This window comes from Delphinapterus leucas, chromosome 5 (assembly GCF_059928025.1).
Source record: "Delphinapterus leucas isolate spDelLeu-1000000601 "Yukka" chromosome 5, BTC_Dleu_Yukka2, whole genome shotgun sequence".
Taxonomy (NCBI): Eukaryota; Metazoa; Chordata; class Mammalia; order Artiodactyla; family Monodontidae; genus Delphinapterus; species Delphinapterus leucas.
This window is the reverse complement of record NC_143133.1, coordinates 136,873,237-136,899,141: the sequence shown is the minus strand read 5'-3', so window position 1 is coordinate 136,899,141 and position 25,905 is coordinate 136,873,237. Positions and strand designations below refer to the sequence as shown.

The 25,905-nt window shown below is 44.5% G+C and overlaps 1 protein-coding gene across 1 annotated transcript in view; it reads left to right on the top strand.

Annotated features, from left to right (window-relative positions):
• The window catches only part of GUCY1A1 (guanylate cyclase 1 soluble subunit alpha 1), a 62,893-nt gene that overhangs the window by 15,358 nt on the left and 21,630 nt on the right, over positions 1-25,905 (top strand). The window contains exons 2-4 of the mRNA XM_022582195.3: positions 14,511-14,901; positions 21,572-21,633; positions 25,138-25,196. Coding sequence (XP_022437903.1) covers positions 14,644-14,901; positions 21,572-21,633; positions 25,138-25,196 — 379 coding nt within the window. The 5' untranslated portion in view covers positions 14,511-14,643. The remainder of the gene's footprint in view (positions 1-14,510; positions 14,902-21,571; positions 21,634-25,137; positions 25,197-25,905) is intronic.

The window sequence follows — 25,905 nt, the reverse complement described above, 5'->3', positions numbered from 1 at the left end:
GCTTCCTCTATCTAGAGGGCCACAGATTCATATCTCTAATCTGTTTTACACTCCTTAAAGACTTCAATTTTCAGGTGCATCTCTACCCAGATGTCCCGCTAAGAATTCAAGGTGCACGTGTACAAAGCACAGCTGACCATCCCTTTGTCAAACTGGCTGCTGGGGCCTCTTTCTGTCGTTGGCCCAACATCCTTCCAGACAGAACCTGAGTCATCCCGCTTCTCAGACCTAGTCATTTGCCACTGATGCCAACTTTAATTTTGTAGTATCTCTAGCACCACCCTTTCCTGCCTTTCCCACAACTTCCTGCATTCCCCCCGCCCCGTTCACCTCGCTGTACTTCCTCCATGGCGTGCCCTTTCGCTCATGGCTTCACGTCCAATCTCTTGTCATTTTCAAATGAGCTCAGTGAATTTCATGCATTTCTATGTGTAGTGAGATTCTTCCTTTCCAAAAAACGTAAACATTAAATAATAAAATAATGAAAGTGATAAAAAAGAAAAGGAAAATAATTGTACAAAAATAGTAAAAACGAATAGGACAGCTCATACAAAATAATAAGATAGAAAAGGAAAACACGTAGGAAAACTTTCTGCAAATGATTTCTTCTCCAGTTGTGTGTTGCTTACATATGTGTATTTGTGCTGCACGTACAGAAGGATCCAGGGAAAATAAAGGGAAAAGACTGAGTGAACCATATAGTAAGGACTTAATATATCTGTATCCCATCCATGTTTATACCAGATGACTCCAAGCCGGTAGTCCTGTCTTTTAATTTCAGCATAAAATTAACTTACTAGGAGCCTAAAGTTAGATAAATTGTGATCTACGTTGGCTAGTTAGATTAAGGCTGGAAACATACTTAACTTTCAATTAAGTGGCAAAGACAGGGTAATGAGTAAGTCAAGCTATTTAGAAAATATGTTTAGAGAATTAAAAAAGGACTAAAGATAGCTTCTTGAGAAAGTGCAAAAGGTGATGAGAAAATCGTGAAAAAGAGCCTGGGGAAATGTTTCAGAAACTGTAGACAGCCAAGCCAGCATAGCAGCGAGTATTGGTGCTGGTGCGAGGTGAAGAGCACGGGTGACCCTCTGACTGGACTAAAGTGGAGCACGTGTGGTAACTCTCAGATCAACAGGTGTGGGACTCGAACTCAGAGGCCGGAGCGTGGAAGTGTTCTCGAAGCATCACAGCCATTGCGGGGCCTCCAAGATGGAGGGGGCTTCTCTGCCTTTCAGTTGAGGAGGTGACCAGAGTGTGTGGAGTGATCACGTGGCCTCAGCTGCTGAGCAACCTCTGTCCCTCAGGAGCTTTGGGGTTTGGGCCAAGTCACGAGAATCTGGATTTCTGTTCCGCCATCTGCGAGTGGGAAGGACTGCAGTTAACAGCCTCTAAGGTCTCCTCAAGTTCTGAACTTGTATCATGTAAGTGCCTGTGTCCTTATGTTGACTTTTGTGTAAAAGATACTGAAATGCAGAAGACACATGGTTTGTGTTCGCTGTGAACAGGAAAGTTTCTTCCGACCCTCCCTGTTTTCAGTTGGTCAGAGATGAGAAGGCCTTAAAACAATGTAGTCGTGGTTTTGGGTTTAATGGGAAAGAACTTGCTCTCTCAACATGCCCCTTGGGGTGTCCAGACACACACCTGCAAATCCGTGTTCAGAAGCCAGGTGTCATTTCTGGTAATGATTTCTTCTGAACTGATCCTAATGTAGGAACGCAGAAAGAAGTGAATTTCTGTTGGAATTTGCTGCATTTCTTCGGCTGGCCTGGTTCCAGCATAAGCTTCAAGGACCGTGTCTCAGTGTCAGTGACAGAAGACCATTTTCTGTCTCAAGAATCAGAAAGAGCTGAACGGAAAACTCTAGAAGGCCCGTGACTGCCCGGCAGCCTCTAACCAGTCAGTGGCCTGTGTACCCCACTCCCCCGGAGCTGCCAGAGAAACGTCTCTCCCCCGGCCCGAGGTCTCCAGGACGGGAGCTTTGGGTGAATCACGGAAGAGGGAAGATCTAACTCAAAAAATCTAACTCTCTTCTGTGTCAACATTACTCTAATCCGGCTCTGGTTTTTTTTCACCGTTATTAGCCTTTTCCCTAGGATTTTAAAGGAAAATTTCTCAGAAAAATATACTTTCCCATAATTTATTCCTCTCCTTTACAATAAAGATGCTTTAAGTGTGTCAGAGACAACCACAGTCTTTCTAGTTGTCTTTTTTTTTTATAAATTTATTTTTGGCTGCGTTGGGTCTTCATTGCGGTGCGCGGGCTTCTCATTGTGGTGGCTTCTCGTTGCGGAGCATGGGCTGTAGGCGCGCGGGCTTCAGTAGTTGTGGCTCACGGGCTCAGTAGTTGTGGCTCACGGGCTTCAGTAGTTGTGGCTCACGGGCTCCAGTAGTATGTGGCTCACGGGCTCCAGTAGTATGTGGCTCGCAGGCTCTAGAGTGCAGGCTCAGAAGTTGTGGCGCACAGGCTTAGTTGCTCCGCAGCACGTGGGATCTTCCCAGACCAGGGCTCGAACCCGTGTCCCCTGCATTGGCAGGTGGATTCTTAACCACTGCGCCACCAGGGAAGCCCCTCTAGTTGTCTTCTGATTCTACTTTGATTCCTAAAACCAAAGAGGCTCAAAGTGAAATTTTGCACAACGGGGTCTCCTTAGAGTTCACGGGGGTCCCAAGAGGGTCCCTCCCACCTGCGTTTCTGGGATGTCTTCATTCCCTCGGTCCCAGGCCCAAAAGTCTGACCTTCCATTTTAGCAGATAAATTTAACCTTTGTTTTCCCCGACTGTATGTACTGCCAGAACAATTTGAGTAATAATCACTATGGTATATAAAAGTCCCCCATTTTTCAAAGTCACCCCAGAGCATTGGCTTTATAACCAGATGGGCCTGGGTTCACCTCCTGTTTCTGCCACTCACTAGCAATGACCAAGCACAAGTTCCTTAATCTACATTTTAGATTCTTCTTGTGTAACATATACACACTTGCTCCCTGTCAGATGGTTGTGAAGATTCGATGAGATAATGTATATGATGTCTTATAAGGTCAGCAAACGGAATCTGTAAAGGACCAGACAGTAAATATTTTAGGCTTTGCTGGCCTTGGGGTCTCTGTCGCAATTACTCAGCTCCGCCACTGTTGTTCCAAAGCAGCAGCCTTAGGCCACAGGTAAATGGATGAGCTTGTAAACATTGAAAAGCCCCGTCTTCCTTCTTTCATCAGTACTTCACTTCCGACAGCAACTGTGTGTGTTTCCTCCCCAGGAAATTCCCGATGCCATCTGGGTGTCCTACAGTTTCATTCAGTTCTGAGACCGTATCCCATAGATTAATTAAGGGCTCAGCCCCACGAGGCTGCCCCGACTTCAGAGCCTAATCTCAAATTCATGCCACAACCACCTCTAAATGGAAGCTTCCCACGGCCCACCCCTTGAGGTCCATATTATGCTAGAGGAGCTCACAGAATTCAGGAAGCAGCTTGCTTACTATATTACCCGGTGATTATAAACGGATACAATTCAAGAGAGGCCAGATGGAATAGATGCACAGGGCAGGCGTGGGGAAGGACCCGGAGCTTCCGTGAGCTCTGGGCGCATCATCCTTCTACACCTCCACGTGTTCCCCAGCCCAGAGCTCGCCCCTGCGCTTGGAGTTTTCTGCGGAGGCTTCGTTATGTAGGCATGATTGATTAACTCATTGCCCATTAGTGATTAACGCAACCTCCAACCCCCCTGCCCGCCCCCAAGAGATCTGGGAGGGATGCAAAGTTCCAACCTTCTAATCTCAGGTTGGCTTCCCTGGCAAGGAGGCCCCGTCCTAGGCCGCCCAGGGGCCTCCAGCCACCAGCTACCTGGTTTGCGTAAAAAACGCCATCCCTCTGGAGATTCCAAGGGTTTGCGGAGCTGCGAGCCAGGAAGCAGAAAAGGGCGAGAGTGGGCAGAGACCAACTATGTTTCTTATTATGGCACAACATGGCTGTGTTCCAGTGGAGCTGTATTTGTGGACACTGCAATTTGAATTTCATTTCGTGCTCGGTCATCATGAGACGTTCTTTTGGCTTGCCTCCATTACATAATGTGAAGACCATTCTTAGCGCAAAGGCTGGACGAAACCAGGCAGTAGGCTGGACCTGACCCACAGGCCGACCCCATGAGTGCCCAGTGGGCTGCTCAGGGCTGGCTTAGCTTCGTCTGACCCTCCCGTTGGCTCACCACCCGCGCCTCCATTGCCATGCATTTCTTCGGGTCTCCTTGGTTTTCTCTTTGTTTGTGCCTGTGTGGCCAGGCGTACGCGCCTTGATTGATTTGTTCTTGGTGAGGCTGGGAAGGTTCTGTCTCCAGCAATGCTCACAGATCTTAAGTTTTTATGACTCTGTTAGTTTGTGGTCTTTCTTCTCAAGGATCTTGGGAAAAGTTCCAAGGGCTGGATTAGAAGAATCCAGAGTCATTGTTGTGTCTTCTTCCATAATCTTCCTTCCAAATATGACAGGTTAGAGCCCAGATGATTTGACTTGCTTCCACCATAGAGTGAATTCTGTGCTCGTAGGGTCACCCTTCCTTCCCATCAAGGAGAAGCCACCTTAATGCCTCCTCGTTGTTCAAAATGTTAAATCAGATGCTCCACAGATATGACAGTCAATCCCAGAATGTACTTCTAGGAAAAGAAAATCAGATACCATGGAATTTCTATTTTACCTTGGTTGTTATGAGTTTATTTTGTTTAAAAAATTTCCACATTGGGAACAATGTGTATTTATTGAAAATAGTATGCACTCCAATGACATAATATTTGCTCGATTGATATAACGAGTTTGGTTTAATGAGTGGAAAAAGAGATTTAAAATCTAGCATAGTTCTTCAATGTTTATTCTAATATTTTATTAAAGAACTTTGGCATGCAACTTATTAGCTGATAGAATTACATAAGATGAAACCGAAATGGCATCTTAGTGCCCTGGGCTGTGCTGTAAACTAATATTTGGTAATTCAATGAAAGGAGCCCTAACTTATTGACATAGATAACAACCTTCTTGGTATGCAGTCGTGTTCTTCAAGTGGAGAATGTTTTTATATTTGTGGGACACCAAGCACCTGATATAAATCAGAGTTCCCTTGGCTTTGAAAAGTGAAGAGAAAAAATGTCATAGCTTGAAAATATTACCTGTCTTTCTGAGAAGATAGAATACATTTGTCAATCGTTTATTTAGTGACCTTCTGTGAGTGTGATTGTTCTGTGGAAGGCCTTTACATATATTTTCTCTGATCCCTCGTATATCCCTGTTTCATACCATTTTACTGGTGAGGTAACAGAAGCTCAGTGAAGTTAAGAAAATGGTTCAGTGTCACACTACTGCTGAGAAGGAAATGTGCTGGTTGACATTTATTCAGCACATACTGTGCTAGGTGCTTTCCTAAGTACTTTATATGTTTACCTTCACAACACGTGGATGAAATAGTTGTTATTAGGATCCCTATTTCCACATGGAGAAAGTGGAGGTGAAGTTAGGCTAAGAACTTGACTCACATCACAGAGCTGGTAAAGGGTAGAGGAAGAGGCAAAGGCAGAGCCTCTGGTCCCGGAGCCTCACTCAGCTCCTCACATGGGGTCCATTTGGAAAGTTTCCTCGGGGTTTACTACCTAAGTCATAACGAGATCTGTAGAGTCTTAGAGAATGTGACTTTATTGGGTTTTCTCCCGTGTAGTTAAGTAGGCTTTTCAACTTACCTGTTATTTTATTTTATTTTATTTTTTTGGCTGCACAGCTTGGGGGATCTTAGTTTCCCAACCAAGGATTGAACCTGGGCCCTGGGCAGTAAAAGTGCCAAGTTCTACCCACTGGACCACCAGGGAATTCCCGCCTTACTTGTAAATTTAAATCAAACATTGGTGAGAATTAAGGCACTTCTTATACAACATAACTTCCTAAAAAACTGTGTGTTGCAAAACTACGCACTAAAAATGAAAGGATTTATGGGAAGAAAATATGTTGGGGTGAAACCAGTCAGCACTTATGGACACTAACAAAAGCTATAACAGTCCTAACAAATATACAAGCTTAGTTTAAAAGACAAGCTGAATTCTGATGAATACCGCGCGACAGTAATTATAGGACTGATCTAAGGGAAAAAAGGTAGCTTGATTGGAAGGGACTATATTATAGGAAAGCACAGAGCCTGCTGAGCTATAGAGACAAGGAACCAATAAAGGAAACTCTGTAACAGGTTTTTCCAAGACAGGGCGTGTGTTCAGACTGAGCTGAGGGGACCTGCAGGGGTGGGTGGGCGTCTTCAAATGTGACCGCTGCTTTACGCTGACATTATTCCCCTATTTATTAGTATGAGCCAAACCACAATACAGAAATAAACAGTGTTTATCTGCAAATAGATGAAAACAAGATGGCTTTTTATAGAGTAAAAAGGCCTTACTCGTCTCCCTTAACCCTTTTTATAATAATCACTATATTTTCTGTAAATGTTTTTTTTTTTTAATTTAATTTAATTTATTTATTTATTTTTGGCTGCATTGGGTCTTCGTTGCTGTGCACGGGCTTTCTCTAGTTGCGCAGAGAGGGGACTACTCTTCGTTGCCGTGCGTGGGCTTCTCATTGCGGTGGCTTCTCTTGTTGCTCTAGAGTGCAGGCTCAGTAGTTGTGGCGCACGGGCTTAGTCGCTCCGCGGCATGTGGGATCTTCCCGGACCAGGGCTTGAACCCGTGTGCCCTGCGTTGGCAGGCGGATTCTTAACCACTGCGCCACCAGGGGAGCCCCTGTAAATGTATTTTTATGTGACTATGTCTTTGTAAGGAACTGTTTGAGCAGTATAACTATGATAGGGATTAGAGGAATAGCTGGAGGTTATTTCATGTGTTAGAGGAACAAAATTTCGGAGTGTTGATCCGATTTCCTCATGACCTGCCATAAGTGGGAATGATATTTAATTTGAAGGGTAGTAACTTGCGCATTCAGATTTCAGTGGCGATCCTTAAAAGCACAGACATTTAGGATTTATAGTCCCAAAGGTTTCACTCTTTAATTAGTTATGAAGCATCCTGTAGACATTTTGCTGTAACAATTGAGAATCAAAAAATGATCATTCTTAGAGTTAAAAACCTCCCTACTCTAGAGTGCACTAAACTTCGCTCTTATTTCAAACTTGTCACTGAATTGCCTGCTGAATGCAATAAGAAAGGTATGGATCACAGCCACCTTATTTTCAAGAAAGGATTAATGTAGTGTGTTAAAGATAAGTTACGTCCCGTAGTGTAGCTTTAGTGAGACAGTTGTTTCCAGCGGGGGATGCTGGAATTTTGGGTCCCCAGAGCTGAGGTCGCTGTGGACTTTAGAGTTGACCTCTTAGTTTGGGGGAGGGTGACCAGTACTGGCTCTTAGGAACAAAAATATTTAAGAAAAGCAACCTCTACTCTTGCAGAGAGCTAGAGACGCCTTGCACCGGGAGGTGAGTCCCTGGCCTGGAATCTGAAGGGCAGTCAGCTTGCCCACATCTGGGCTTTTGAAGAAGGAAGAATTGCTTCCCTAAAGGGGGTTTCAGTAGGAGAGTTGAAGCATCCAGCTCCCACGAGGGGTTATGCAATATTGAAAACTGCACATCTGGGCTTAGTGATGGCCTAATGACCAAATCCTGCGAAGTGAACTGCGGACCGTTTTGGTGGCCGTCCCTGGACCCTGGTCTCCCCTCCGCGGGGCTGGGGTATTGAGAAGGTGAGTCCGGGGACTGTGGGCTCCCTTCCCTTCATCGCCACGTCCCCCCAGGAGACACAGCCTGTGGGTTCTGTCTCTGAAACACTGCAGGGGTTGATCCACTTTTTATCCTCAGGGTGTCTCCGTAATCCCACCCAGATCAGCTGCCTGCCCAACTCTGATGCAGCCCTCATCCTGCGTTTCAGATAATCTTTTAAAAATATGATCCCGATCTCACCTCTTAGTCACTCGGCTGATTGCCCTCAGAAGAGAGCGGTGGCTTACGCAGCGTGGATTACACGCTCGCGTCTGGACCGTCCTGGCCTCCCCGGGAGCTCCCCGACCGCTTGCTCCAGCCGGGCTGGGATTGGTTCAGTTCCTGGAACGTGACTGGGTCCGTCCTGGCCTCCAAGCGCGCTGTTCTCTCTGGGGCTCTCTTCACCTGGCTCGTGGCCCCCGTTCAGCTCGCGGTCTCTTCCTGCTGGGACTGGGTTTGGATCCCTCGTGTCCGTCCTGAATCGCAGTGTGCCTGTCCTTTAATAGCACACATCACACTGGGAACTGTCGTCAGGAGGAGTTTTCCTAAAGGAAGCCCTCCTACGTTGCTGGTGGGAGTGTAGATCGGTGCAGCTACTGTGGAGAACGGTATGGAGACGCCTTTAAAACTAAAAACAGAGTTGCTGTTATGACCCAGCAATCCCACTCCTGGGCATCTATCTGGAGAAAACCGTAAATCAAAAAGACACACGCACCCCCGTGTTTGCAGCAGCAGTCTTTACGGTAACCGGGCCATGGAAGCCACCTAATTATCCATCGACAGAGGAATGGATAGAGAATGTGTGGTACGAATATGTAATGGGATATCACTCAGCCATAAAAAGAACGGAATGATGCCATTTGCAGCAACATGGATGGACCTAGAGATTATCATACTGAGTGAAGTAAGTCAGACAGACAAAGACAAATGCCACGTGATATTGCTAATATGTGGAATCAAAAATATGGTACAAATGAACTTCTTTACAAAGCAGATACAGACTCACAGACATAGAGAACAGACTTGGGTTACCAAAGGAGAAAAGGGGTGGGGGAGGGATAAATTAGGAGTTACAAAAAAAAAAAAGAAATAGCTTTTCTACTGGATTGTAAGCTCCATGTGGCTGTGATGTCTTTTGTGTGTGGCTCTGCCCTTGCGTCTGGAAGAAGGTCCCACACAGTTAGGCCATCCATAAACGCTTGTTGAACAGAATGAAAGTGAACAAGTGGAGGAATGAAGTAATGAAGCACGAAGCAATCCAGTGCATCAAAGAAGCCACGGGAGTGGAGGTTATGAAAAGCAAAATGCCAGTGGCAGGGGGAGTCAGGTGTGTGCAGAGCTTTAAGTTTCAGGAGCGCACGGTTGAATTTAGCAAACGGAGGTTTGGGTGACACGGTAGAAGCAAAGCCAGGGCCTCGTAGGCACAGGAATAAATCTCGTCTGAGGGGGTGAGTGCAGCCCAGGGGCCGTGACCAGAAGGGGAAGCAGAGGGGACTGGGGAGCTGGGAGTGGGGCCTTCGCTGGCCCTCCCTCTGCCCAGCACTGCACAGACTTGGAAGTTCTCACCAGCTTTTCTACTACTTTGTCCTGCTGTCCTGATCTATCGCAGGGGAAAGTTCTATAAACATTGCTTACTGCCAGGTGAAAAGAAACACATTTTAAAGGCCTGATTTTTGGATTTTTATTTAATAATTTTTCAGCTTTTAAGGAATGAAAACGTTTGATTTTCTGAACATGAAGCTGTCTTCTTGACGTTTATTTATGAAAATGGTTGCTACAGCTTGGGCCGGGGTTGGCACACTTTATCCTTACCGAGGCAGTTTGTTTTGAAGTTCTCTCTTCTTTCAGCTACTCTTCAAAAGCTGGACTTTGGAATTTAATCTTAAAACACTTTCATTTCTTGAATCACAGGTTTCGGCATGGCTGGGCGCTAAGTCTGGCATATGACCTGCTGTTGGAAAACAGGCTTTCTGTGTGATAGAGTATGCATAGGGTGCTTTCTTCAGGTTTTTTTTTACATGTGGAAACAAGGGTTTTGCGCTTCATTCTCTGCTGGAGGTTCATGATGGAGAACCCCATTACCTGCACAGCAAGGCATCCTCATTACTTTTCTAAATTTTTATTGGAGTCTAGTTGCTTTGCCATATGCTGTGTTAGTTTTAGGTGCACAGCAGTGTGAATCAGTTATGCACACACTCTTTCTGCCTCCCGGTTATTAATTTGAGGCCAGTACATGGGTCTCTCTTCTCACCCTAGTGGAGTTAATCACTTACCAGTAAAGCGAGAGAGCAGTCAATGGACTTGGAGGCCGTTTAATCATCAACCCTGGGGATGGCAAATACCCCTCCGAGTTTCTGAGAATCTCTCTCCCACTGCTTGCCAAGGCCTTGTCACCAAATTTATCACTTTGATTCACTTGTTTTTTCCTTCCCCTGTCACTACCATCTCTACACCCAGCTCTGTACTGGATTCAGGAACTGACCCAACCATTTCTGAAGTTGCTGCTGATGTTGCACGTAAAAATCATCGTTCGTTGTGTTGAAGAACGTAGTCTGTCTTCCTGGCAAACGCAAGACAAACACGGGTTTCCGAGGTATCAGCACTGGGTGCATCTGTTCATAGTGTAATCTTATCAGCTGAGCAGACGAAGGATGCTAATTCGTTCCTTGATACATATGTGATTTAATGAGACTAAACACTTAAGTGATCTTGAAGTATGCACAACTTGTTTCCGGTCGCTGTTTTTAGTTTAATAAAGAAAAACCATGTTAGGCACATTGGCTGGAAATTAGAGCATTGCGCCATCTCGGAGAAGAAGGAATTTCCAGGAACGTTGACTGGTCAGTTGTATCCTGCTCTAGTGAGATTGAAGAGAAGATGAGGGTAAAATATTGGGTTTGGGGACAGGAGTTGAAATCCAGTTTAAATGAGAAGATTAAGCATAATGGAAGAATTTTCATAAACTACATTATGGCAAACTCCTAGGTCCAATACTAAAATTCTAATAGGTACCAGGATAACTTGTTTGGGGAAGAAATTCCAGACGTGCATCGGCTGCAACATATAATCCTGTATTTTTTGTGGCCTTTTTTTTATGAGTGCCCTCTTTTCTAGTTATTATACTATATGTTTACATAACTGAAACCATGGCATTCAATTAATACGGTTCTTCTTCCTAAAAATTCATATGAAATAATGGTATTATAATTTTTGTGAATGAATATTTACTTAATGGTATCTACTATACTCTCCTTTATTATCTTCAAGTTGTACAGAACTGGATCCACAGAGGTTCTCTATTTTAGGGGTGGGATGGGGAGAAGAGGTGAGGAAGTAACTCTGACCCTATAGTCAAAATTATATTTGGATTAAAATGCTTCAGTTAATTTGCTCAGCTTTTTGCAAACAGCAGTCAGCACACTATGGCCTGTGGGCCCAGCGCAGCCTGTTTTTATGGGAACACGTCCATGCCCGGCCCTCTGTGTATCTGCTGTGGCTGCTTTCCTGCCAGCCACTGACTGCAAAGCTGAAGTGACCTATGGCCCTTTACAGGAAGGTTTGACCCTGATCTACAGTGTGTGTGAGGACAGGAATTAGTAAACAGTAACAGTTATGTTGAGATACATTAAAGACTGAGAAGCAGACACTTGTAGAATTGAATCTTAAACGAAGCCTGGTTGAGAGCCCTAGATCTGTAGGTTTTTCAGAATCCAAGTAACCGTTCCTGCATCACCAAATTACCTTTGGGCCACTCAGCAGCCCGCTGACGGAGACAGTGCCCTCTTCTCTGCCCGCAGAATAAGAATGACGTGTGATCAGGCTTCCCTGGTGGCGCAGTGGTTGAGAGTCCGCCTGCCGATGCAGGGGACATGGGTTCGTGCCCCGGTCTGGGAAGATCCCACATGCCGTGGAGCGGCTGGGCCCGTGAGCCATGGCCGCTGAGCCTGCACGTCCGGAGCCTGTGCTCCACAACGGGAGAGGCCGCAACAGTGAGAGGCCCACGTACCGCAAAAAAACAAAAACAAAAACAAACAAAACAAAACAAAAAAAGAATGACGTGTGATCACAGATTTGGGGTTTGACTTTAAGAAACAGAGAGTCACTTATATGTGGAATCTTAAAAAAATGATACAAATGAACTTATTTACAAAACAGAAACAGACTCACAGATATAGAAAACAAACTTATGGTTACCAAAGGGGAAAGGCGGGGGACAGGGATAAGTTAGGAGTTTGGGATTAACATACACACACTACTATATAGATAACCAACAAGGATCTACTGTAGAGCACAGAGAACTCTACTCAATATTTTGTAACAACCTGTAAGGGGAAATAATGTGAAAAAATAGGTCTATATGTGTATAACTGAGTCACTTTGCTGAAACTAACAGAACATTGTAAATCGACTGTAGTCCAATATAACATAAAAATTTTAAAAAAGAAAAACAGAGAGTCCTGGCAGCTTCTTCTGGCCAGTCAGCATCCATCATCTTCCTCAAACCCGATAACCCAGCAACACCCCAGGGGCTGTCAGATGTGAACTTAGCTTCCTTATTTGTCCCAGCTTAGGAAGTGAATTGTCCATTGTTATAAGCTTGTTAGTAACTTATCTGTGACAAGTGACAAGCTGATGCTTATACATACTAGGAACATATTGAGAGCACGGAGGGGCATAGAAAAGACGACAAAATAATCGAACTCCGGTTCCAAAGACCGAAACATAAGATTTTTTTTTAACATCTTTGTTGGCGTATGATTGCTTCACAATGGTGCGCTAGTTTCTGCTCTACACAAGGTGAAGCAGCTCTACATACCCATGACATAAGATTTTATCCCGGATGATTCAGGTACCACGAGCCAGTGAGCAGGAGAATTATGCTCTTGTTTGCTTTCTAATGTAAACTTAAGAACCGTATCTTTAAGATAAACTAATCCTACTGTATAAACTAAGCCTGATTATTTAGAAGCCAGTCTCACTTGGTAAAGTATGAGTTTGGGTCCATCGAAAGGCACTGGCTGTGGAGTCAGGTGGACCTACATTTGAACCCTAGTTCTGGCACTTTCTAGCATCTCAAATGGAATGACCCAAACTTTGAGCCTCTGGCCCATTGGAGATAATAATACCTATTCCCAGTGGTTGCTGTGCGGCTTAAATGTAAATACAGAGTCCCCAGCCCTGTACCAGGCACTTAGTGGGGTTAAGTAACCATGGGTTCTTTATCAGTTTTTTTGTGCTTTTTGATTTTCCAAGTATGGAAATAGTTGGTGGACCCAAGCTAATCAAGATCATTGTTTTGTTTTGTTTTGTTTTGTTTTGTTTTGTTTTGTTTTGTTTTTGCGGTACGCAGGCCTCTCACTGCTGTGGCCTCTCCCGTTGCAGAGCACAGGCTCCGGACACACAGGCTCAGCGGCCATGGCTCACGGGCCCAGCCGCTCCACGGCATGTGGGATCTTCCCGGACCGGGGCACGAACCCGTGTCCCCTGCAGCGGTAGGAGGACTCTCAACCACTGCACCACCAGGGAAGCCCTGTTTTTGTTTTTAATAAATTTATTTTCTTTATTTTTATTTTTGGCTGCATTGGGTCTTCGTTGCTGCTCACGGGCTTTCTCTAGTTGCGGCGAGTGGGGGCTGCTCTTCATTGTGGTGCATGGGCTTCTCATTGCGGTGGCTTCTCTTGTTGCAGAGCATGGGCTCTAGGCATGCGGGCTCAGTAGTTGTGGCATGCGAGCTCATTAGTTGAGGCTCGCGGGCTCAGTAGCTGTGGCTTGCGGGCTGTAGAGTGCAGGCTCAGTAGTTGTGGCTCATGGGCTTAGTTGCTCCACGGCATGTGGGATCTTCCTGGACCAGGGCTTGAACCCGTGTCCCCTGCATCGGCAGGCGGATTCTTAACCACTGCGCCACCAGGGAAGCCCAAGATCATTGTACTGTTGATAAGCTGAATTTACAACCACACGGTTCCACTGAAAAGTAACTAATGAGACGTGGGTTGTGAATTGTGTGGAGACTCAGTGAGAACATCAACAAAAACAAAAGTAAGAGGGAAAGTCAGCCAGAAGGGCCGTGCGGGTGACCTCAGGGACCCCTTGGAAGAGAGGCTTTCTTGGTTTACCCCGGTGTTGTCTGGATTCGGATCCAGAGACCCTGGCAAATCCAATGGCATGGTCTTAGGAATCAGGAGTTCTTTGAAAAACTATTACGTGGTTTTCATTTTGGTGATATTTTTAAGTTATTTTACTATTTATAGAGACAAGTATATTCTTTGCCAGTAATCATTTCAATTAATTTTTTTCATGTAATTCTTTTCTTGTAAAAGTCAGTGTTTCAGATCGAATCACATATACTTGGGCCTCATTATATACATTTTTTTCTTTAGGTATGTTTAGGAGACATTAGACATGCGATTCTGATTTTTCAGAAGAGACAGCACAATGAGAACGTAGCAGTACCAGCAGTGACATGACATAGATGGAGACTCAGCGTCTGCCATAAAACCCTAGTGTTTCACTCTTGTGGAATTACACAGGACCAAATGGGCTATAAAAATGAGAATCAGTAGTTTGTGCTAAAGACATTTTGGAGAAAATTGCATTCCGTTTGAACAATATTAAAATACTAAAAGGAAGTACTAGTATACTAGGATGCATCTGTATTAAATCAAGATCTTTACCAGATGTTCCGTCCATTCATTGACGTTTGCACCAGAATTTTTCTTACTTGAAAGTGACATAGCACTGGATGGTCTTTGCTTTCTCACACCTGCCTTTCTCTGTTTCCGTAGGAATCCAGAGTCGCCCCTCTTTCTGTTCTGACCTTCTGCTGCCTCTGGACGCTCCCGTCACCAGTGTCCCTGGTCCCGTAGTGGCTTCCGTGGGTCGGTCCCCGTTAAGAACAGCCGCCAGGAGGTGATCACCATGTTTTGCGCGAAGCTGAAAGACCTGCAGATCACGGGGGACTGCCCCTTCTCGCTGCTGGGCCCGGGCCCTGTCCCCAAAGAGCCCGCGGGCGAGGCGGCAGGGGGCGGGCCCGCAGCTCCGGCCGGAGGGCAGGGCCTCTGCCCCGGCGACCCCGCGAAGAAGCCGCCCGGAGGGCTTCCTCAGAGGAAGAGTAGCCGCAGCCGCGTCTACCTGCACACTCTGGCCGAGAGTATCTGCAAACTGATTTTCCCGGAGGTGAGTCCCTGGCCTTTCGAGATTTTACTGATATTTTGAAAATGGCAAAAGGACGTTTTCCTAAGGACAATGTGAACGCTTGCTTTCTCACTTTCAAGGCTACAGTCGATGTAGACTGTTTTCTGGAAACATTTAAAAACATTTTTTTAAGGCAGTCATTTTCTTAAATTGTGTTTAATCTGAAAATGTTTAAAATCTGGCGTGCTCTTCCAAAGCATCCTGCACTCTGACAGGCTTCATGGCTTTGAGCCGCTGCTTCACCCTTTGGCCTCAGCATCCGTACCTGAAAATGGAAATGCTCACACCTGGAGTCTGCACGGGCATTCGGTGAGCTGATCCACAGCTCTCGCCACCCACAAGGACCCATTTTCTACTCATGGATGCCAAGCTAGTTTTTATGGATCCGTTAGCTATATTTTTAGAACTGAATTCCTTGAAGAATAACTTATTCCCTGCTGGGTTTTCCTAAGAGCATCATCTGTTCCCTGGCAACTTGCTGAGCTGGGAAGACCGCCACGTCCTGCTGGTTCAGAGTCTGAAGTCTCCACTCACGCCAGGCCTGGCCTGCTTCCTTGAGCCAGGGTCACGGGCCTGCCCGTGGCACCCACCTGCCCTCAGCTTAGACACATCTTTTTTTGTTGTTGTTGTTTTTGCGGTACGCGGGCCTCTCACTGTTGCGACCTCTCCCGTTGCGGAGCACAGGCTCCGGACGCGCAGGCTCAGCGGCCATGGCTCACGGGCCCAGCCGCTCTGCAGCATGTGGGACCCTCCCGGACCGGGACACGAACCCGCGTCCCCTGCATCGGCAGGCAGACTCTCAACCACTGCGCCACCAGGGAAGCCCTCAGACACATCTTGATGTAGCTCTGTGGGCTGGGCTGCACGGCCTGATGCCGTTTTGAGATGTGGAGCGCAGCCCGTAAGGGAATTCTGGAAAGGCCGATGCTGTAAGGTCTCACTTGTATGTGGAATCTTAAGAACAGCAACAACAACTCATAGAAAGTACAGGCTGGCAGTTATAAGATAAGTGACCACCTGGCCCTGCTGTGTGATGTGTAGGAAAGTCATTAGGCGAATCCTGTGAGTCCTCATCACAAGGAGACTTTGTTTTTCTTTCTGTTCTTTTTACTGTATCTATAGGAGAAGGGGGATGTTAGCTGAACCTCTTGTGGTAATTATTCACTCTATGTAAATCAGGCCGTCCTGCTGTGCCCTGTAAGCTCAGACAGTGATGTATGTCAGTTAGTTCCCAATAAAACGGGGGGAAAAAGAACCTGGGGACAGAGCATAGACCAGGTAAAATATCTTTGCAATGGATGGGGCATGTGGAGGGTTCATTGCCCCTTGGGGTCAAAGAGAAGAGCCACTGAAAGGCTTCATGGTGCGTCTTCCTCCCTCTGTGAGTGTTCACGGTTTTATATAAATTCGCATCAACTGGGAGGCTGGGGACTGACGTGATCAGGCTCCAGCTCTCATCATCCACGGATGAGTTTCATTTGACTCCACACCACCCCTGTGCCTGTGTGGAGCACTGAAGAACCACAGACTGGTGACTTTTAGGAGTGGAAGGGACGTCAGAGAGAAACTTGTTTCACTCCCAAGAAGGACTTTACTTCTTGGGAAGTAAGTGGGCTAAGTGACTTGCTAAGTGAGAGGCTAAGTGACTTGACCAAAGTCACACAGCTTTGGAAGGATAGAGCAATTACTGCTGTCAACAATACGGACTCGAGTGACAAAGAAGAGACTTGAATGGAAGTCTTGAAGGATGGATAAATTAGAATTAGCAGGACGTTGAGGGAGCTTATGTCAAATATAAAAAAACACAGTAGTACTTTGGTTCGTGGCCTTTGAGATGGAAATATTTAATTATTCTCTCCCTGCTCCAGTCACCAGCCAGCCAGCTTTGGCTGGGGTGAGGGATGTAGCCCTTCTCAGGCAGGTGGCTGGTATCACAGTCTGGGAAGCGGTTGGTACTCTCATTTCTAAGGACAGAGCGTGATGCACAGGGATGAACAGATGGTGAGGATGGATGGCTGGAGACCTTCCATGCTTTCCCTGGGTCTTGTCATTACCATGTTGGCGTCATTATTCTGTTTGATAAGTTTTGAGTTCCTACAATAGAAGTCATACACATGTTGGAACCTCTTTTCAAAACATTCTGAACACCAAACATGTATGTTCCTGTTTTCCTTTTCTTTACTTAGAAGGATCTGTGTTGTTTGTTCGTGAGCTCACAGGAATAATCATCAAGGTTTGACTGCGCTGTCATGTAGCAGGGAAGGCGAGGACGTAGGCCTTCCAAGAGGCAGGAGGTTGACCCTTGGCATCAAGGACCAGGACTCTTTTCCCACAACTGAGGCCATTTTCATTAAAGCAGGGAACGTCCCAGGGCCGTGTAGATTACTTCATCCCCTGTCCGAACATCTACGTGTCTTTGATTAAGTAGGACTTTTTTTTTTAGCCGATTCTTTTTAAGGGGACAGATTTAATGCTTAGCCTACTGTTCAGTTTCAGTTCTATCAGTAACCCAAAGGAAGAGACTCCAAATAGTATTTGATGGCACCCTAGTTCTTGCTTTCGATAATCAGATTTAACTCCCCAATTATGTTTTATGGGGGGACAAGTATATCCTTAGCAGATTTAGGGTGGGAGATGGCTTTCCAGAGTTGTGGAATCATAGGTTACAGAAGTCCTTTTGCTCATCTAATGCAAACTTTTCATTAGTTTGAAGAAATTAACACATAAAAGGCCACTTGCTTTAAGTAAAAGATAACTGAGGAGACTGGAATATCCTCTGCACTTCATTCGTAATCTGTTGCTCTTTCTGTTACATTGTTAGCTGATTTTTCTTGAATATTCTCCCCAGTAATCCTGTAAGCTCCTCAGGCAGAATGTCTTTAAAGAAATTATGATATGGTATTAGCCACAGTTGTAGCAAATCAGAACCCACTTCCTGAATTGAATCAATTGAGTCAGATATGCTTATATAAAGGATATCATCCCAAATCCAAGACCTTGTGAGATTAAGAGGGTCTGAGGGCACTCCTGAAGTCTCTAAATGTGCTGCAAAATATTGGGTTGCAAGAAGAAAAAAAGAGAAGCAGTTTTACAACATCCTTATGAGGGAAATATCCTTGGTCTAGAAAATCATTAAAAACTGTAGAAAACACCCCATCCCAGCTCCTGCCATACTTAAAACCTTTCAATGACTTTTCATGGCTCTAACATAAAAATAAACTTTCTTAATATAGCCTCCAGGCCAAAAAAAAAACCGTAGAAAAGTTAAAAATCAACTGAAATAGCAACATATCCATAAACCAGAGCAATGAAATTCCATTCAGAGTGTTCCCAACAATATTGCATCAAACAGCAGTTGAACCTGAGGTATTAATATATGAGTGTCCTCGAGGGCTGTCCTGCAGTGATTGATTCTGTGTCATGAGGCCTGAGGTCTCAGGAACGTTGAGTCCTGTTCGTGGATTTCTTGTGAACTGCGTCATCTCAGGGTCTAGGCTCAGGTTGTATTGTAGAAGCCCTAGCACCGAGGTAGGAAACTACGCACCAGCAGCCTTTACCAATGCATGTTTTGTCTGAAAAGCTTGTTGCTTTTGTTTTGTCTTGTTTTGAATTTATAACAATTTTCCAGAGGTGCAGTGGTGGGTGATGAAAGTAGACAGGAAAGCCTGGTAAGCCACAGTATCACCAACTTATGCTACTGTAGCTTGGCTAGGACTTTGGGACTTTCCTCTTTAGAAAAAAAAAATTCTTTTTTTTTTTAAATTTTATTGGAGTATAGTTGATTTACAATGTTGTGTTAGTTTCAGGTGTACAGCATAGTGATTCAGTCATCCATGTGCATATATCCATTCTTTTCCAGATTCTTTTCCCGTATAGGTCATTACAGAGTATTGAGTAGGGTTCCCTGTGCTATACAGCAGGGCCTAAGTTCTGATTCAACATGGAAAGTCAGGAAGACACCTGCTCCACCAATCCCAGCAATGAGAGAGGGACCATTTCTCCTTTCTTACAATGGCAGCATATATGCTAGGAGGAAAGGACTAGAAAAAGAAGTTCCTGGTGGCAGTGGGAAGGAAATGAAAAACCAGGAAGAATACAGACTGGCAAGGATAAAACCATGTACCTGGTGTTTTAACCGAAAGGTCAAGAGGAGGAGAGAGAAGGGTGGTGTCTCAACTAGCGCTCGGGGCGAGGAAGGAAAAAGTCTTTGGTGCCAGAATTGGATGGATTCTCTTTTCTCATTGCTCATGCGAAGTTGCTGGTCAGAGCAGCAATTCATATATAAACAAATGTAATCAAACTATTTTAAATTGGAAACAATCTAAATCCATTTTTGAACAAGCTGAAAGAGCAACACCTCTGTACTGGCTTATATCTCCTCACTGATAGAAATGTTATAGACCAAGCCTTCGAGACTGAATAGCTGATGGGGGCATGGGGGTGATGGTCATTCATTCATTCATTCATCCATCCCATCACTGTAGTGAGCGTCTCCCATGGTCAGGTACTATCTAGGTGCTGGGTATGCAGTAGTGAGCAAAACAGGTATTCCCTGCCATTTTGGAGTCTCTATTCTAGTGGAGAAGACAGAAAATGAGAAACAAATGTCAGGTAGCAAATGCCTGAAAGACAGGCTCGTGCAGAGGCAGTGAGCCTCATTACGCGGCTGACCCCTCTTCCCGTATGAATAGGTTTTAGGGAAAGATGGATGGGGCGGAGCTGAAACTGGCAGTCGCATATATAACTGATGAGTGCCAATTGCTACAAACTTCTATGAAATTAATTTGGAAAGAGCTACTGAAAATTAAAAATCCACGGACTTTAAGGGTTTCACTGAAAAAAATATAGCTTATGGACGTAAAAAGCAATATATGAGAGAAGAAAAAAGGCCCTTGAGATACTGAAGATTCTTGAGCACCCCCAGCTGATCTGCCTTGTTTACGGTCTCGGGTTTAATGTTCCCTTCCTCCTTCCCCGATTCAAGGGCTCTGAGGAACAGGCCCCCATTTCTCTTCCCAAAGCCGTTCCCCACCTGCCAGGCATCCGGCCCTTGGTCGGAATCTGCCCACTGTTCCAGCCCTTCTTTCCTCCTGAGGCAGATGTGTCCTCTCTCTCCTTACCGGAACCGTCAGAAAAATGGTTCTACGTGGTAAATCTAAGTTCTCCTTTCTTTTCAGCCCTTGCATTTTCTTTCAAGAAACTTCACATTTCTTTTCTAAGCTCTATATGCTCTTTAAAAACCAAAAGTTTTGGGGCTTCCCTGGTTGCGCAGTGGTTAAGAATCCATCTGCTAATGCAGGGGACATGGGCTCGAGCCCTGGTCTGGGAAGATCACACATGCCGCGGAGCAACTAAGCCCGTGCGCTACAACTACTGAGCCTGCGCTCTAGAGCCCACAAGCCACAACTACTGAGCCCGCGTGTCACAACTACTGAGCCTGTGCGCCTAGAGCCCGTGCTCTGCAACAAGAGAAGCCACCGCAATGAGAAGCCCGCGCACCGCAACGAAGAGTAGACCCCGCTCGCCGCAACTAGAGAAAGCCCGCGTGCAGCAATGAGGATCCAACGCAGCCAAAAATAAATAAATAAATTTTTAAAAAACACCAAAATTTATTTTCATAACTCATTTTATTAAAACAGAAGCTTGGTCTATTTTGCTTAACTTTACTGTCTCACTTGACCAGTGGAAATTCCAAGAGAAATATAAATAGTTCTCAAGGAAAAAGGAATTTCACAACTTGGGATATAGCCAGAGAATTCTCCACTGTCCTCTGCGTAAACTACACAAAGCACTGGTGGCTATATACACACATAGATACGTATGATTTTGTTACGGAATGCAAAGAAATTACCAGTGCTTTACTTCCCACTTATCAACAAGCTGTTAAGAGAGATTAATAGTATTGAAGCCAGTGTTTAAAACTATGCAGGCTTATGTACAACTGTTTTGCAATCTAGGAAGATTCATGAGATACTCAGAAATCAATAGAAGAGAAGAACACTGCAAGTATTTGGTGAAGATTATTCGTTCAAAGAAAGGAAATGAGTGCAAGTTCGGGGAAATCTGAGATTTGTTTCAATCAGTGATCAACCGACCTTGGTGACAGATTGGATTTAAGGGATAAAAGAAAGGGGAGAGACAAACTCGGGAGTTTTCTAGAGCAGGACACGTAAACCGTACATGAGACAGAAATGCGGGTTTGTGGGAAGGGTGGCGGTCACTGGGGTAGCCGGCGTGGGTCTGTGGAAGGAGTGTGAGTCTCTTGGCTTGAGCGCCCCTGAGACTGAAGTCCTGGCCACACACCCAAGGGGTTTCTGGCCCCCGAGGAAGGGGTGCCCGCGATTCCTCCACGAAGGCTTGAATTCACCAAACCAGGTCTCCTGTTTGATTCCAGCTCTGTGGCTGTCAGTGAGCGCCCACCAAGGGCAAAGCCCACATCCAGACTCAAGTGAGTCTGAGAGCTTTGCTTCTGCCCAAGTGTGAAAAGCCCATAGAAAATCTATCCCCTTTCCCACAGTGTCAATTCACTGCACTTATTAAAGTAACTGTTTCTGCTCCTTCATAAGGAGCTTTCAGCACCAATTTTCTGTAAAGTATGTATCTTCAAGAATATGATTATTTAAGGGAATGTTTAAAACTTTTCAATTTTCAGTTTGAGCGGCTGAACCTTGCCCTTCAGAGAACACTGGCAAAACACAAAATAAAGGAAAGCAGGTAAGTTGAATCAGTTTAGTTGCGTGAATCTCCGGTTGCAATCGCTGACACAGCTACTAATAACCAGCACTGAGTGATGTATGCGTGTGTTTTGAATCATTTTGGTGCGCCGGGAGCTGGGCTAACACTCATATGAAAGCAAGTGTATCATTTTTCACATTTTATATATCACTGAGCTCAGGTTCCTGTAAAATAGCTGGGCTCGTAGAGCTCTTCAGGCAAAGGCAGAACTGAGTTTCAAGCCTGGGTTTTTCAGAGCCCATGATTTTAACCATGTTGCCCCGTGCTGTTGCTTTTAATAAGCTCCCAGAAGGCCTGTTCTTTCCTAGCAAGGGATATTCTGAAATGTTCTACAAAGGTAAGGCGTGGGTCAGAGCAGAGTCCTTGCTTGAAGAACACTGCCGAGAGGCTGGGGCCTGCCTGTCCCTCCCCCATAGCCTCGACCACAGGTTAAACTTTCAGCTCCTACATCAGGAGGACGGAAAAGGATACAGGGGCAAGAGGAGGACCACTCAGGGGTTTGGGGCAGTACTCAGGGACGTGTTTCGGTATTTTCCTAACTGGTTCGGTTATACTGGTGTGCGAGTACCAGTTCCGTTTGTATTTGTTCTTCTACTCTGTCTTTGAAATTTTCTTTAAGAAAGCTTTCTGTAGCCGTTTCATATATAAGGTAATTTTTTTAAAAAAAAAACAACCTGACTTTTAGAGTTCATTTTAAAAATACATCTCGGCTCATTTACTGCCGGTGGACAACTTGATTTGGCCTTGTTTTGGTTTTCCTGAAATCAAAGGATTATTTCATGTGCAAATAATACAATAAACACTTGAGTTCAAATTTTCAGAATTGAACTTGGAAGTTTTGCAAACCGGTATCATTGTTGGGAATATTTTACAAGTTCACTCATCTGTCTGCCGCTCAGGAGTGGATAATCGGCTCTGCAGATTATCAGGGCTGAATCTCCCTTGCTGACTAACTGGTCCCACACTGTAGGCAGCAGGCAAAGCCAAGAAGGGGTCAGAGACAGGTCCAAAAAGAGAGGGTGTGAATCTATGTGTCTGACAGAAGCTGTGTTTACAGAGTGATATGGAAAGCATTCCAGAACGCCTCTGACCTTACTTCTCAGTCGGGCTGATAAGACAGCCAACAAGTCCTGTAGCTGTGCTCCTATGTCTGTCTGCCTAGGGCTTCGTCAGACAGTTTACTCAGAATCTATCCTCAGGGCCTTGTGTCCTGAGATGCGCCCAAGCTAGGTGCAGATATTCAGTTAGGATGTGTTCCCAGAGACGTATCTCTTTAAACAAATTCTCAAAACTTACAAAAGTGATTTTATTTGGAAATTTAAAAAAATCTATTACCACTTCCCTGACGTCTTAGAGTTGCTCACCCTTTCAAATTGTCCTCATCACTATTCCACTGTTGAAATAAGATGAAGGACCTTCTTTCTTATGAGACTGCCTGCTGATATGCTAAATGGCTTCTCTCTGCTGTCTTTTTTAGTTCTTCGGGACATTGGGCCTTTCTCCCCATCCTTCTGGCAGGTCAGCTGCTGTTTCTACTGCAGTCAGTTTGCTACCCGCTGAGGGTACCTTAACTGCCCCGTCCGCCACCTCTGTTAACTGAATGAGTTTTAGTACAACCCGTTATGATACCTCTTTAGGTTGGTTGCACAGAGAGCTTTGGGTGTGTTTCTTTTTCTAGGACCTTTTGATCACATCACAGCATCACGTGTGAACTTGTGGCTGGTGTGTGTGTCTCTGTGTACAATATATGCACATTTGCTGGTGTCCATGCAGGCTTACACCTTCTCGTTTTTTGTGTGTTTTTTTTTTTTTTTTGAGGGTAAAGAGAGGGAGCTTATTTTGTTTTTTGGGTTTTTTTAAATAAATTTATTTATTTTGGCTGCATTGGGTCTTCGTTGCTGCGCTTGGACTTTCTCTAGTTGCAGCGAGCGGGGGCTACTCTTCGTTGCAGTGCACGGGCTTCTCATTGCGGTGGATTCTCTTGTTGCAGAGCACGGGCTCTAGGCACACAGGCTTCAGTAGTTGTGGCGCACAGGCTCAGTAGTTGTGGCTCGTGGCCTTCAGTAGCTGTGGTGCGCGGGCTTCAGTAGTTGTGGTTCGCGGGCTCTAGAGCACAGGCTCAGTACTTGTGGTGTACAGGCTTAGTTGCTCCGCGGTATGTGGGATCTTCCCGGACCAGGGCTCGAACCCGTGTCCCCTGCATTGGCAGGCGGGTTCTTAACCACTGTGCCACCAGGGAAGTCCCAGGGAGCTTATTTTGAATCGCACTATGTGTTGTTTGGATTAGCTAAGCTTTGCTGGGAGTTAGCAGAAGTTAGCAGAAGAGGTCTCTGAGCAGCTTTGCTCAGCTTTAGAAAAAAACCCAGAAGTTGCTTAAGGGAGAAGAAGGAGCAAATGTAAAGACTGAAAACATAACATAATATATAACAAAGGGTTGGGGGGTCTCTAGATTCAAACTAGATGTAATTCAAACTATTTAGATAAGAACATACAGAAATATATATTTCTAGTAACCTAGTATTTTAAATAATTATAAGCAGTATACCTTTATGCGATCAAGTAGCCAACAGAGCAATTTCCTTCTCAAAAATATTTCCTTTTGAAACTTCTCTACATGTATCAAGCTTTACTGAAATCTTTTTAACATTTTAAATTCATGCCTGTTTCCTCTTGGCTTGTCTAATGGCAAGCTGAACCACAAGCAGAACTTGGGTGTCTTTTAATATACTTCAGTAGTTTGGCAAATTTCATCATAATCAGTCTTCACTATCAGAAATCATCAAAAAGCAATTAGGCAAACAGGAATCAACAAGTTGTCCAGTTGAAATTACAAAAACCTTCTATCAGTCAAAATGTATGCTGTTATATTATCAACTTTTGTGCTACATAAAGCAGTGCAGAAATTGAATAAGGAATAGGCTTCTTTAGTTACTGATTTTTATGTAAGATCAAGGATAAAAGTTTAATGTGATGATGTCTGAGAGTTAAATATATAGAACCAAAAACTCAAAAGCAGGATGTACTATGTATTTGCTTTAGAAAATAATTAAGAACTTACTTAAAAATGAAATCCCTCAGTACAGAGATTTTTCTTCTTGGTTGGGTTATCAGAAAACCCCATGCTGACTTATTATCATCCATTTCATACCACTGGTTTTCTGCCAGTACAGCCTCTATACTATTAGCCAATATGAAGTTAGCTTCAAAGGTAAGTATACTTTATAAGAAATGATGAAACACTCTAAATCTGGTATATTCGGGGTTTTTCCAACATTGTTTTGGGTTTGTACATGTCACTGCTCCTTTCCTGTAAACTTGACAGTCAAGATTTGCCTCAGGAGTGGATAATGGATTTGCCTCAGGAGTGGATAATAAATTAAAAGGTAATTTAAATTATTTTCTGTCATCATTCCTGTATGTTATAATCTGAAATTTTAGCATTCACATGTCAGTTTATAATTTAAGATATTGAAATAATTTCAGGAAATCTTTGGAAAGAGAAGACTTTGAAAAAATAATGGCAGACCAAGCGATTGCAGCAGGTAATAGAATTAAGTATATGCAATTAGGAAATAATTATACTTGTAGAACTAATGTTTTACCTGTAAACAAAGATTTTCTATTCCTAGAAAATATTTAGCTGGAGAACAAATATTTTCTTTAAAATATTCATATTTATTTGTTGGTAGCTTCCAGTGTGATATCCGTTAAATATCATGTTTTGTGTTAACACAAAGAATGACTCTTTTTCGTACTATATGTCTTTGTTTGGCCTCAAACATTTCCTGTTCTTACAATGTTTATTTGCTGGGAAGTAGATAAAGCTGCGTGGGAGGCTGACTCATAGGCATTCACAGGCTTTGGTCTTGAACTTTAAGTGTTCCTCATTTATGCATGAAAAATTCTACTCAGCAAAGTAAAAGAAGTAATCTTTTTAAAGGTTGGAAGCAATCATGGGAAGAAAGGTGAGCAGCGCTCTCATATTGATACTAGTTTGGAGGAAACGAGCAGATGAGTGGCTTTGTCATACTGTCCCTTCCAAAGTTTGAGTACATGAGCCAACGGGTTAGGTGTTTCTCAGAGCACAAGATAGGAAGAACTTGATGATGATGGTGACAGTGGCGATGGCTGACTTGTACTGAGCCCCTCCTCTGGGTCAGGCGCGATCCTAACGTGCCCGCCAACCCTGCCATGGCAGTGCTGTGGACAGGGCACTCGGGTTTCCCTAAGTCACAGATGAGAAGAATGTGG